Below are 15245 nucleotides of genomic sequence, written 5' to 3'. Positions count from 1 at the left end.
GAAAATTTCAAATTAAGCAAGTCTGTGCTAAACCAATTCATTGATGTCATTCATACTTCTCTAACTGGGTCAGTTTAATACAAGACTTGTAGAAGGTTTTCACTGAAGCGTACAAAGAGCTCTGAGGTCACTTTTTCCTGACATGAATGTCTGCAACTTCATACCAATTTACCAGTTTCTTTCACAGCTTCAAGATGAACAGGTACTCACAATCTAAGAGCAAGAGAAGAAACAAGCCAGCATTTGTATTAAGAAACATTTTTATTAACAAAACAGTAAATTCCACTTGCTTAGCATTTCCAATAATGAATAAATTGGCCTTGCAACAAATAAAAAAATTGTAAATATCTATCACAGAAAGCACTATAAGGTTAGGGGCATTGGGCCTCTCTTTGATGTTTTAGGGTTGAAAGTTTCACATGTTATTTAGTGTTTTGTTAAAAAAGGCAACACAATACAGTCATAGAAATGAAGCCATCTCAGTCAAACAAATTAGGTTATTATAGAGAAAGGATCCAATTTTATGTTAGGTAGTTGGTTTATGTCTGTTTGTTTGTTGTTGCTGCTGTTTTTAAACAAAAAGGAATTTTAAATCCACTTGCTGGCATTTCTGATACATCCATAATTGGTTTTTTTGTTAAATTATGAAATTAAAGAGGAAAAAGGAGAACCTTCAGAAACAGTGTTAAAATCGTGTTTGCTTATTTTAATAGTGGCAGATCTTTTTTTTTTTTTTTCTTGATGTATGGATTTAGTTAAAGATTAACCTACCAAACTGCCTGGAAGTTGGCCTGACAAGGCTATTTCATTAATGCAATCAATACCAAGCAGAAAAGACCATTTCATCTCGCCCAAATCATATTCTGTCATGTCCAGTCTCCTGCCAACAGATTACTCTTGTTCTTCTCTGTATCTTCAAGCACTGAAACCTGAACACCACCTGGCTTTCAACTTCCTTCCCCCCTCCAGCTGAAGTCTCTTGCTTCCAGCAATGACCTCCAGTAACACTCGTCCCTGCCATTCCCTGAGTACAGCTGTCTTGTAAAGGTGGGAGAAATTATGAGTGCCACAGGTGAACAACAGTCTAAGAAATGAACATCAGATGGATTTTGTGGTTTGTTTCTTTTTTTCATTTTTGTGTAAATGCTAATGAAAATAAAAAGCTGTTTCACAAATGCAACATGACACACCTTGATGTGGTTGGCAAACTTCAAGAGAGGTGTTTTCATGTCAGCTACATGTATTTTTAAAGTGCTCTGACTCCCAGATAGATAGCTGTACCAGTTCCCAACTTTTTTTCATCAGCTACAGTGAGTAACACACAACAAAATATTTTGTGTCTGCTGTTTAAAGCTAATTTTAAATTCCTCCTTCTGGTCTGTAAAGTGTGAATATCTATATCCCTCTCAGGAGGCCTTCTGATGATTTGGTTGATCTCTATTGAACTAACCTCTTTCTGTCTAATGTATTCCCTTTGAACTTCTGTGTAAATAAAATGTTATGCTATGGTTTATTGCTGTGAAACTAACAAAATATTACTAGAAAAAAATTCCAAACTTAACATGTAAATTACAGCATTACATTTCATGTGTTTAACTACAATGCACTAATGTTTTATATATGCAAGATGAGCTGTGTCACTTTTAAACATAATGAACTTATATCTGTCTGGTTATGATGTCTTGCAATACTAAGCTAAAAATACCTTTTCGTATGTCAAAATGCCCACCATTGAAAAATAATATCGTGCACCTCAAGAGTATTTCCTTTTGGGAGAAAGGGATAAATTCTGCAATAGAATCAGCCTGGATAATTATGTTGGGTATTTTTAGATCTTTTACCACCCAGTGCTGTAGTAGCTGTTGTTCATATAACTGAATGCCAGATAAACACTATATGATACTTCCTAAGATTCTCAAGAAACTCATCATTCTCGTAATTTCTAAGAACAAGGTTTCTGTAAGGCAAACCATGCTCTCCAATAGTGAAGCTTTGACTGGAAGCCAAAGGCCAGTTTAATTCACTAAATATTTAGCTAATTAATGAGTGTATATTTGTAGGAAAATTGGCCATTCTGATCAACTTCATTGATGCATATCAGGAGCAAGAGATGGGGATAGAAGGGAGAAGACAAATTACAGTAGAGATATATTTTTGCTTTCTAGTCCACTTCTTTCATACAAACTACTGAAACTTAATTGCAACATAATAGAGCTGTACAGGTAAGAAAAAAATTAGCTGACTCTTATATACATTCATACACATCCCCCTTAGTATAACCACTACACTGTAAATTAAAAAGAAAAAAAAAAAGGGGAAAAAGTCTGGGACAATTTATAATGGCTGCAAAAAAACTGAAGTATGTCTGTTGCTCCAGATGTCATAAAACTCTCTATACCTAGCAACACTTATAACATTGAGTTTACCAAAAATGGCTGAAGAGCAGATATAGTTTGCATTTTCTATACAACAGGCTATAAAACATCACTTATCACAGTCCAGAAAGCACATATAGATGTGTTTTTATATAAACATATGTAATAACATATTAAGCGTGCATGAAAATTTCCCAATGATTGCATCTATGCCCTCTTGTTTTTCTTTTTTTTTTCTTTTCTTTTTTTTTTTTTTTTTTTGTGGAAATGTGCCTTATATTCCAGATTTTTGTTTTTGTTTTTGAAAATAAGGCCTCCGTACTATTTTCCTCACAACCAGAAAGGGGCTTTTTGAAAGTATTTCTACATAAGTCTTCAGAAAAGCCAGCACTTTGTTTCAAAATGCAAGTTTCCAATCACTGCTTCACTGCACCAGACGGCAAACTCTTTATGTTTGCTTGTTGAGTCACCATATATAATGACAGTCTTCTCTGACAATAAGACTAACTTACTTCTCAAGAAAGCGCTAGCACTTTGGCTAAATCCAGAATCATAGGTAGCTTCTTTTTTCTTTTTTTTTTTTTCCTGTTTTGTTTTTTATAATTTGTATTTTTTTTTCATATTGTGCCTTGATGTTGTAGTAATACTCCTTGCTTTATGAATGCGTGGTGTCATCATTGTCTTTCAGAAACGTTCCAGCAACATAAAGACAGGCAGAGTAAATGAAAACACTGTGGATGTTAGGGAATTTATCAGCTCCTGTTTCTGAAAAACAAGAGCATGAAATGCTTGTTTTTAAAAACAGTCTTTCCTTTCTGATTGCATTCCCTGTCTTTTCTGTTTGTTTGTTTTTGAATGTGCTTCATAAAAAGTAAAGTAAATAAGTTTGTATTATGTCTCAGATAAAATGAAGACTATTTCTATACAAGCGTTCTTTTAGATGTTGAGATCAGACATAGTACTCCTTATCCTTATTTTTCTTGTTTTTGTTGGAACTTTTAGCGCTGTTGGGCTGTTTCTCCTTGATCACAGCCCCATTGGATTGTGCTGAGTTACTGATGTAGTTTCGACTCTCATCTACGTGGTAGGATCCTTCGTCTCGATTCCTGTACTTGTACATGGCATAGAGGAGGATGAGGATGCACAGCGCTGCCGCCGCCACAATCCCAACCACCATGCCCGTCGTGCTGCTGGATTCACGGATCACCTCGGACGAGCCGGGATATTCCCTTCCTCCTCCTGCCCTGGTAGGGTTTGCTGTGGGTAGATAATGAAAGAAGGGAGAGGTTATCATTGGGTTTGCACACCGAGGAGTCACTCATGTCTGCTGCTGCAGTCATGCGTCCTTCTAGCTGCACCCACTGGGCCAGGACAGCCTAGCGATGTACCACCCTCTACCAGTCCAAAACCAGTTAGGGTTGCAGCCCATTCCTTTTTCAGGCTTTTAAGCTAGGAAAATGACAGCAAGAAGCATCTCTTTCTAGCCTTCAAAAGTATAATTTGTCCCAATGTCTTAAGTTAATAGTCCCTAAATAATCTGAAATAACAGGAGTGCCACAATTTAAATGCAGGGACATTAACATCTCAGAGGAAAGGATTTCCTTTTTCTTCTCTTTCTCATTCTCTTTCTTTTTCTCTTTCTCTTTCTTTTTCTCTTTCTTTCTCTTTCTCTCTTTCTCTCTCTTCCTCTCCTTCTGTAAGGAACGAAAAGTGACATTATACTATTTATTGAGAAGGCAGTGATGATAAGACAGAATGGAGGAAAAAAATAGCTGGTAGCAGCCAACAAATTCACTACAAATAAGGTATCCTCACCTCTCCTGTACACTTCCCTCAGCAAGCTTCTCAGTTTCTCCTTTCCTTCTACTATTTTCTTTTCTTTTTAAAAATTAATCATATTTACACTTAGTACTTTTAGAGAGCTATCCAATCCTACCTTCTCTTTTCTAATTGAGAGTCCTCCTTGAATATGGCTACACTTCAGAGCACTTTTTTACTCAACTTCTCCCGTTCCCTCTTTCCATCACTGATGCCATTATCAGATGTTCCTTCAAGGATTGCTTTATGCCCCAAGAAAACCTCTCAAATTGCGCAGAGCAAGGACTCAGCCTCCTAAGATCCCACCTCTGAGGCCAGACTCTGGTCTTTTCAGTTGTGATGTGAATAGAAGTGACCTATGTCTTCACACTGTAAAATCTTCTTGATAGGAACTATTGTGTTGTCGGCACATTTTGTCCCCTTACACAGCCATGAGGAATGAAACCCTAATTCCAGGAAGAATTTCTAGATTAAACACTCACAGCACACACAATGCTTTTACATTTTCCACGATCTCCTTTCTTCATTGAATTTTGCAGCAGGAGGGGAGGCAGATCTTTGTATAGACTCACTTTAAGTGGTGGCAGCTGAGATGGATCTTCTCTAACTTAACAAGTGTCATGGACAAATATAAAGTGATCTGGATTTATGCAGTATTCCTCTGATTGTACCAGCATTTCCAAACTTCTGAGAGGCTATGTATCCTCAGCACTGCCAGCCTTGGCTGAGCTCAGGAGAGCCAGGCTGGCTTATGGAAACTGCATTTAAATCATAATGCATGGCTAAGAATTCAATCAGTAAAATACAGATGCTAACTAAAAGTAGTATTAAACACTAGTTTTACAATATATTCGTAATGTTAACTTTATCAGGCCTTTCCTACAGGTAGCTTTTTACTGAAGTGTGTTAGAGAATTGTCTTGCTCAAAGTCCACAAAAGCACACTATGCCCCATAGTCACTTTTTTTTTTGCACTGTAAAGGCCTAATAGGAAGATGATGATTTTAAGGATGCTACATTAAAGGTAATGCCAGCCTAACTATCAATGCTGGTCAAAGAATTGCAACAAGTTTGGACCACCAGAACTGAAAGCAGCCACCAGCTACAGACATCTACAACTGGCCTATGAATAATAAAATATAGCAAAATAGCCACAACCCCCAAAAAGAATAAGTTCCTTCTCCACTTTGGTATTACTCATCATTTATTTGTTGGTGAATTGGGTTCTTACTGCTGAAACACCACTTCCTGGCAGTTATTTCAAATAGATTTAAAGAAGCTGACATTTTGTTTGGCTGAAAGAACAGAGGCAAAACTGTAAGTTTCCAAAAAACCCCGTACCAAATAGTATTTTAACTTGTTTTTTATTCTTCTGAATGTTTGTAGTTGTTATGAGTTGGTGCAATTGGTATTTTCTATGGCTTCAGAAGAGATCTTGAAGTTTCACTTCAGAAGGTTTTAAGATTTTTTTGTCATTTCAGGGTAGATGCCACCCTACTAAGAAAGGTGCCCTGTTCCAAAGTAGTCAGTGACTGTTTTAGATCCTGTTTGTTCATTGTAACTATTGTAGAAAATGGAAATTCTTTTACACCTAGGGTGTCATTTACTGTTTTACAAGAGACGATGCATTGTGTGCTGAACAAAGACTGAGTATTTCCATAGTGAATGAAAATGAGACAAAGTCTTATCATACTGCATGTGATTTCAGGAAATTAATTTCTGTCTGAGAAATAATAGAAACCACTGAATACACTGTCAATACTTGATGGATTAACAGCTGCTCTTTCTCTTTAAGATACATACATTTGGGCCAAATACTGTCAACTATCTTTACAATTAATGTCTACTAAATGACACTTAACAGCTTGCTCAGAGGAAAACATTCTAATATTGCAACCTAAAAGACAGATTTAAGGTATATTTTTCAGTGTTACCTAAATTCCTGCCTCTCACCTGATGGCTTCCTTTTATTTTAAGAATGTTTTCACAATTATCTCATTTAACCCATCTGTCTGAGAAATATTCAACCACTACATTAATGTTATTTAAACTTATAACATTTCAAAGCATCTGTTGTTGCATTTGTTTGGACTTCTGGAAAAGGAGCAATTCAGCAAGGAAAAGGACTTCTTGCTATTTTTGTTCCATTTACATTAAAATATGCTTTTAACCTAGCAGGGCCTCTCCAGACAAATGAAGGAAGAGGAAATAGGAAAGTTTTACAAAGTGTATAGGCTTGTCTGTGAGCACTTTAGATAGGAACAGCTAATGGAATACCCACCAAAGCAAAATCCTATTCTGAGACAGGGAGGAAAGGGCCACTGGAAGAAAACCAGCCTTAATTTCTTCTGAAATCTATATAATAAATAAATCCACATCCATAACATTGCTGAAACAGCTGCCTTCTATTTAAGCAGTACCTTTGTTTGACTAAGACTGGAGACAATTCCAAGGGGAATTTACCTGGATTTTTTTCCCCTGCAAGACAGGAACTATTACAAGGGATGGCAGATGATCTCGATGGAGAGCAAATGAAGATTTTAAGTTTACAGAAATCATGCTCTTTGTCTCCCAACTCTTTGGGAAAACTGGGTGCAGTTTTATTCCCAGCATTTTGGTAGCTGGACCAGGGAGAGCCACTGGCTCCTGGCACAGCAGCAGAGGTGTGTCTGCAGGTAACCTTGTCTGCCACTCAGCTGCAGTCACTGTTAGTATCTGCAGCACAAAAAAGATACCAACTTCATCCTAGACATCTTACTGTAAATGAGAACTGAAATACCTTATTGGAGTATGTCAAGATTAAATGTCATAAAATATTACTCTGATTTTTAAGAGTAAAAAGTCGTCTCAAAAATACCCCAAAATCCTAACCCTGAAACAACATCTTTATTAAAATGATAAATTGAGGTTGGTTTGATTAGGAACAAGACAAAATCATAAAGGCACTAAATATGCTCAAACCTTGCCATAACAGTGAGAGGAAATGAATGTCATCTTGTGGTGCAAGGATTCCTTCTTGAAACAACTTCTCTGATGCACAGCTCTTCCTCTCAACAGCACACAACCAGTGTTTTTGGATTGCCTCAAAGACCATCTTAGAAAAGACTGATTTCTAAAAGCCTCTTCTACCACTTATGAAAGACTTTGCATGAAATAATAGCAACTGAGCACAGTTTTACACTGTGTAATAATGGATTAGAAAGTTGTTGTTCTTGACTGTATTTCTAAGTGGTTTAAAATTTAGAGGGGAAAAAAATCTAACTAGTTTCAGTGTCCAGTTTTCATTAATACTGTGAAAAGAAAATTGGAATTGCAGGTTCCCATGGTGTTTGTGAATTGAAATTAGCAGACTGAAAAACAAAACAAAACAAGACAAAAAGACCCCAAACCTGTTTTCTTTACATTTATGCCTTCCCACAAACTGTGAATAGGAAATTACTCACAAGACAGAAATGTTTAACTACTGCATTTGCAATGAGGCATGAAGGCAATTATTTAGGGGACACGTATTAATTTTCACTCTGTGTGCTATCATTGTAGACCTGTTTGCTGTCGATTTTCTGCAGCACTTTTGGATTCTGGTGAACTGGTTTCTGAGCTCACTGCAATTTCAGCACCTCTTTACAACAAATACCTCTGAAAAATGAACCCCAGTGCTTCCTCTGCAGAACAGGTAGGGTGGATGCAGCCCAGCTTCAAAACCAGTATGAAGGTCTGCTGTAAACTTGTGTTCAAAGGAAAATTTTTAAGGTATCTGTTCTACTCTTTGGTGTGCAAACCCAGCATATAATGCATTAAAATACCTCTGAAGTGACATCAACTAACTTAGCTTGTTATAAAAATAGTCTAGCAGCATCCACAGCTAAAAAGGTTGCTTTGCCAAGAAGCTAAACATTCTCTCTGTGCTGAGTAGAGTGCTTCTTTCCAAGTGTAATGATTCGTCATATATCGACTTCAAATCATTTACAAATCCTACCAACTCCTTAGGACTCCAGGCTTTGCAAGTACCTTCTTTTTCCCCTGTGGTTGAGAGGTGGAAGGCAGTTTTCTCAACCTTTTAAAATGCCATCATAAGTCTAAGGGGAAATAGGTTAGTTGGTTGTACAGAGCCAATTGATGGAGCATATCAAATCAATGGGGTTTATGAGTTACTGTGCTCTGCAGATCTGAGGGGAATATTTTCACAGTTTTATAAGAAGATTTTGTGAAAATATTTTCCACAAAACTAAATTTAATTTTAGCCAAAATGGAAAATGTAAACCAATATATCACTTAATGTTTTTAGCAGCCTTCATCCCTGCGGTCTTACCCTTTTTATTAGTATATTTTAACATTTTCAGTTGCATTGCTCCTCTTTTAGTATTCCTTCCCTCCAAACAAGGATTCTTTCTCCTTTTACCAGTTCAGGTGTCCTATCTCTCCCCACTGCTACTTGAACCTCTGCTTCTTTATTTTCTACGTAAAGTAATTTTCCTGGTTTTGTGCATGTTCTGAGAAATCTTTGGTAATTTGGTAGTTTATTTCAGAAGTTTTGACTGACTAACAGAGTCAGTAGCTAGTCTATATTTTAAATCAAAGTTTTCTTAAGTTGGAAGAATAAAAAAAGCTTTTGCAAATAAGATAACATAAGGAAGACAAACCAGAAATATTACACTACTGACAGCATGTTTTCAAGCTAGAGCTAAGTTGCTGTAATTGTGGGCCACCAGTTCAGACAGCTAAACTGGGATCATTTGCTTGGTGAGTTGCCTGCAGCTCTTGCTCCCTGAAGACTCGGAGGAGCACCAGTGTTAAAGTAAGAAAAGAGCAGGGGCACTGGAAACATAAATTTTTGGTGGCAGCTAACTGTAAGATTGGCTTCATTGGACCAGAACTTACTGTGCTAGCAACAGTGACATTTGGGCTCCACTGACTTTGGGAAAAGTTTTGCTATGAGCTTTGCCAGATCAAGGTTTCATTGCTTGCTATCTTTAGCATTGTCATCTCATTAAAGAAGAAGGCAAAAAATTCCAAACCTCCTCATCTAAGAACCAGTTTCAGCAGGAGAATACCAAAATGTAGTTGTAAAGCGTGAGGAATCTGCTGGCTTGGCCTGCAGAGCGTGGAATGATTCTTGCTCATGAAATGAGCTGGAGGTGCAGACACCCACATTCATCTCACAACTGTGGGTGATTCCCTGATTTTCCTCCTTCACTGAGCAGCTACTACATGAAGAGATAAATGTCTACGCCACAAACATTGTATATATCTGGCTTGAATGTTGAAGCTGAAAGCACACTGCATTCAATTTGTTCCAAATACTGTCATCAAGTCAGACCCATTACTGACAAAATTGATAATATGCCTGGGAAAAGAAGGGGCCTGGCTTTCAAGACATCCAGAATATCCATGCATACACACTGGGAATGAAACTGCTATAAATACTGAACTACACCCCCTACCCAAAGGCTCAGATTCAACATGCAGATACAGCTACGCTTGTTCAGCCTGAATCCTATTACTGCCTAAACCTTATATGCTTCTCTGGGAGTGGGAAGAGAAAGACAAATGGAATTACAAATGGATATAAGTTACATTTGATGTAATTAATGTTCTTTTTCTCCTGATAAAATTATTAAAATTAATAAGACCGCCTTGTTTTTCTTTGCTTCTCTCATCATAGAGAAAACAATTAAAACAATTATTATAAAACAATTATGGTGTCTCTGATGTTAGCACAGGGGAAAAAAGTTTGAGATATCTATAAAACTTTGTTTCATTTCAAAATGTAATTCTTGTGTTCTCACTTCTTTCATCTTTCATTTGTCCCTTTTCTGAAACTTTTTAAAGGGTACAATATATGATGCATTCTAGATCTGAATCTACTATTTAAGCCAGTTCACGTTTAAACCATCAAAGTCCCAGAGCTAGACCATAGCCCTTAACTTCAGGAGAAGTGCTGGTTTTGAAATGTCAACACAGCAGAACAAGGTTTCATTCAGTTCTTTATATAGTCAGAAGGAGATAGCCTAAGGTTAGACTATTTCAGGTACATGCATCCTCATTACAGGTTACTTTTGCCTTGAATTTTTCCTGCTTCCATTTATGAGCAATATCCTTGGAGAATACCTAGTTCTCATCTTGTCAGCCTTTGCCTGACACTTTGCAGGCTGTCAAATTACACTACTCACACACTACAATACCCCAGTGCTTCTGCACAGGTTTAAATTAGCTGTGAGCAAGGGGTTGGAAATTAGTAGCAGCAGCCTTAGTGCTAGGTGTGCAAGAGCTAATGGGTATTCACACTGGGCTGACTGCTAGAAAACACCAGCAAGAAGTTTACAATTTGTTCTTGTTTCCCTTGTCTGGCAGAGGCGTCAGCAAAACCAGTTTGCTGCCAGCAGTCTGCTAGCATGGTTACTGGTTTGAGAAGCTGCTGCTGGCATGCACCAACTACACTAGAACGCCATATTAAGTGCATTTATCAGGTGTTGGAAATTTCCTGTAGAATTTGAAAGACCTGATTTACCACCTCATTGCTCAAATTTGGTCTGAGAAAGCTTTGGCATAGAAATTGAGCAATACAATGCTAACTCAGGCCAGTATTTTGTCTATAAACCCCCTACCTTTGCAAATTATTGCCTCTCTTCGTCTACCTTTTTCATCAAAAGAAGGATGAAAAATAGTCCTAAGGAAAAGTGCCTTTTTTTTCATAAAAAGGAGAAATTCATTGCATATGCATTACAAAGCTACAAGAAACAGTTTCAGTATAGTGTCCAAAATACAGTATGCAAGAAATTGTATGCACTAGATGTAGCAAATCAAGCCAGAATGAAGTGTAGCTCAAGGAAAACAATGAGGTTGCATCAATCAAGGCACCAGTAGCACACAGTCTAATTTCAAACAAACTAGAACTCATTTATTTATTCAACAGTCTATGTGCAGTCTTGATCCTAAGTTTAAGCTTGATTTAAAGGACCGGTTTTTAGGATTATGCACTTTAATTTAGGATTTTCAAGCAGAGTGACGTGAAAATTAATGGAACTTGTTCCCGATCCAATCATGTCTCTACTTCATCCTGGTGTAAGTAAATCCTCTGCCTTTCCAAAATTCCTTATTGAATCAGAAAAAAAGAGGTTTAGTCAAGTCAGTAAATGACTTGCCTGTTTCTGAAAACCTCAGTTTTGCAATTACTAACTTACTTATTTTCCGCATTTTTCACCCAATATCAGAGTGTGAAGTTCACCTGTGGAAAATGTTTTTGAGAGTTCACACAATCCATATTTGGCCTTATTTCATTGTTATCAGTAAATATATTGTGTTTTTCAGTTCTGTGAATCTTTGGTTCCAGATTAAAAAGATCTACACCTTTTTTGAAAATGGTGGAAACTTCTCATAGTGAACACTGTCAAAGAACACAAATCTATATTTCTGTGGCTAACAACTAAGAATCACAAAAGGTTTAGAACTGCCTAGAACCTATTTTCATGACCTAATGATATATGCACAGCCCTCGGAGCTTAATGTGTTTTATTACTGAAAATCTTGAATACCAGGCTTGAAAACCATGTCTGCTTTATTGAGGAGAGCATAGACATAGATCTAATCTCAATTTTTTTGTTTTCTGACAAAGCCACTGCACTCACAGATAATTAATTTTTAAGGTCTGTGTAATACCTTATCTGTAAGACAGGTTCTTATTTTGGGAACATCAAAAAGAATAGGTCAAGCAACCTTTCATATGCAAGCAACAGTTTTTCCTGCAAATTTTTCTGGGGAAAATCAGGAAGGTAAGTCCTCAAGTTGAATTAAAGGACATGATATTCCTGGACATTTCACTGAAATGTCTAGGGAATGTTCTAGCACTGAAAAATCGAAGGAATTCCTCTGAAGTCAGTGGGTTTGTGAATGAGTGATGGAGAGGGCCTGGCTTGCTTCTCTACGTCATGTCCCAGTCCCGGTACTGCAGAAGCATCTTGGCTTCAGCTTTGCCTGTAAATACCTTCAGAACTGACTCACTAGCTATCTTTTACATCTTTAAAAGAAAGAAAAATAACAGACTCCTCTTTCTTCAGCCACTCCTTCAGGTGCATTGAGTAATGTGCCCATTTTCCTTGAATTATTGTTCATAAAATGAGTACATTTCTTGAAACTATTTGAAACATTGCCACCTGGTTTTGTCTGTGCTGTGGAGATGTCTACCTCTAAACCGCTGAACATGTAACAGCAGGACTAACAACTGTCACTTAATAAATTTCTCTGCCTTTTCTGTGTATGACTGAAGCATGAAATAAAGCTTTAGGTGCTTCCACACAAATAATAACCCCAGTGTTTGCCCTGTGAATGTTTGCTAGCTGGGATTAAACCACAGCAGCCATTCTTGTATAATTCTTCTGCATGTTATAGAAGCGAGAAGACCCAGCTTTAGCAAGGATATGTGTGGAATATGAATGCACCCTCAAAGTTCACACCCAAGGAAGACCATTCATCATTTATGCACCAGCAGAGAAGGTCTTGTGCAAGTTAGCAAAGAGCTTTGTGTGATTTATAGCGATCTGATGTCCATATTTCTTACCAGCCATAGAGCACAGCGAGCTGCTGGTGTTGCACTGCTGGAAAACCATTGTGTGCAGGAAAAAAGCCAGCTCCCCAGTATCTATCTATATTCTTCCTTCTGACACTGGGAATGTATGAAAATCCCAAGGACTGGTTAGAAACCTACAATTTTACTCAGTATTCCCAAGTTTCTGTGGCATGGCTGGCAAAGAGTAGAGGCTGGCATTGCCACAAGGGACCAATCATGATTTTTAACCTCACTTTATCAGATAATTTAGGAAAAAATATTTTTGATCAAATTGACATTAGAAGTGTCATATTTTTAATTCACTGTGACAAGCACTAGGACCTCAGCCTATTGTGACCTCTAGTTCAGCTCACAGTAAAATTATTTGGAAAAATGCTGCATTTACTTTCTGTTCCTCTGGAGAAGGCTTTATGATTTATATTAAAAAAAATTAAATAAACTTAACAGGTATTTTAACTTCAATTGAAGGAAGATTAATCTATATCTTAATCCCCTCAGTTCTTTTATGCATAGCCATGGTAAATGATAACATTTGGAAAGTTTGTAAATAAAACCTAATTTTCTCCCTGCAGTAGCTTATACAGAGATGTCTATGTGTATTGCAGCTAAACATTTTAAAAGTCTGGTTCAAGACAACCCAGTGATCTTTCTGGTACTGGAAATGCATATAGAACTACAGGATAATTGGACTGAGGCACAAATATTCCCTTTATGTCTCGAGCCATAATGAACACAGTAGCCCTATGAACTAACTGTAATTTTATTTTTCTTTGTTTCAGCTTCTTGCACAATGAATTCCATGAAGAGCATTAAATAGGGCACTTGCAGTGATGTATAAATTATAGGAGTCACTTCACCTCCTACTGCAATGTTATCTTGCTGCCAGATGCACCAGGAATACAGTGCAGTAATTCGTGACAGGAAAAGAAAGCAAAACTTCTAGTAATGAGCATAAAACACTCACAATCCATATTTCACAGCTCTGCCTGTCAGAAAAACAGGTGTCAATGCTGGGACCAAACCTAAACCATCACAAGGTGGCTGAGAACATAGGGTTCTGAGCCATCTCATCTATCCAACACATGTTGTCACAGAAAAGAGGACATACACGTGTAGGAAGCAGTTTGCATGCAAAGCCCCACACTGTTCTGCTCCCAGGACAAAGCCTTCCCCAAAGCAGTGACTGATCTATAAGAGCCATCTCCAGCAGTGACTTGTTCACTCTCTAGCCTAAACTGGTGCTTTGGAGATTTCTGGCTGTCAGTAGCTGTTCTCTGCAATGTATTCTGCAATGCGATGAGCCTGGCCAACATGTAGGAAAAATTAAAAACATGCTCAAAGATCAGTCCAGAAGCATCTATCCTAGTAATTATTCTTATTTAATAATATAGGAAAATAAATTTTTCCATTTATCCCTCTGAATTAAGAATTAGGGCTAAGAAAGGTAACCAGTGCTACCAGCTATTATACATGACTGAACTCTGTCCTGACTATTACTCTTTTTACCTACAGAACGATAAAGGACAAGAACTGATACCAATCAAAGTGTCCTGGGAACTGGAAGCCAAAAACTGCCAGACAAATCAAGAGATGATGAAGTATTTTCTTTGGTTGCAACATGTGGAGTTCCTCTGGTTGAAAGACACTTGTTTGAACCTGAAGAAAAACCCCTTTTTCACTTTGAAGGTTATCTTCTGCTGGAATTTTCAAGGCCACTGAATATTCTGGCTTTAAGACCACCAAAACCTCTACTTATCCCATGTCTACTGGAGCTGTCAGGAGAAGTTTTCAACCTAATTGTGAGCTTAAACCTCTGTCGAGTCCCAAACTGGAGAAAGATTTAACCATCGTTTGCAGAAAAAGAACTGTGTGTTTGTTTGTCTAAAACTGTAAGGCTTTTTTCCTGGTTGAGATTTCCCTGCCACTAAACTCAATGATTTCACTTCATTTGACCCAGCTCAGGCCTCTCTGCCTTTTGGAACATTTCAATAACTATGGAAGTGGTTAGATAATAGCTAACAAATAAAATACCAGCCCAGAGTAACTGGAACAAATAAGCTGTGTAGCACAAATGCTCACTGAAACTCGGCAGAAATCAGAGCTCTCTACAGAGCTCAGCAACGGCTGGAACAGCAGTCCTGATGTGCAGAACAATTGTCCACCTGCAGTTTTATTACTCCTCATGTAAAATCAGTAAATTGTCCCAGGTTCTATTTTTTGGACAGGTTACCACTAAAATTTTTTGTAACTTGTCTACAAAATGAAAAGGTTTTATTATTTCCTCCATGACATGAAGGTGAGGACATATAAACAAGGTTTTTTTATTATTATTATTATCATCATTCTCAATCTTCATGTTGTTATTGGTATTTAGGGGAAGGTGGAGAAACTGTGAAAGCAATACTTGTTGCCTTACTACACAAAACATAATGCAAAAAAAAAATATGTTGACTAAGTTTTGCATGCTAATAAATTTGTTATGACTTCATT

The 15245-nt window shown here is 37.4% G+C and overlaps 1 protein-coding gene across 39 annotated transcripts in view; it reads right to left on the bottom strand.

Annotated features, from left to right (window-relative positions):
- Positions 1–242: 242 nt before the first annotated feature.
- Positions 243–15245, bottom strand: part of NRXN1 (neurexin 1) — a 674266-nt gene continuing 659263 nt past the window's right edge. For 33 of the 39 annotated variants that reach the window (XM_032103136.1, XM_032103158.1, XM_032103145.1 and 30 more), the window contains one exon: positions 3325–3632. In XM_032103136.1, coding sequence (XP_031959027.1) covers positions 3325–3632 — 308 coding nt within the window. Of the gene's footprint in view, positions 3633–15245 lie in introns of all 39 variants that reach the window. The other 6 variants (XM_032103140.1, XM_032103139.1, XM_032103176.1 and 3 more) reach the window with 2 other exon arrangements.

Source organism: Corvus moneduloides, chromosome 3, assembly GCF_009650955.1.
Source record: "Corvus moneduloides isolate bCorMon1 chromosome 3, bCorMon1.pri, whole genome shotgun sequence".
NCBI classification, from domain to species: Eukaryota; Metazoa; Chordata; class Aves; order Passeriformes; family Corvidae; genus Corvus; species Corvus moneduloides.
This window is presented reverse-complemented; position numbering and strand designations above follow the sequence as displayed.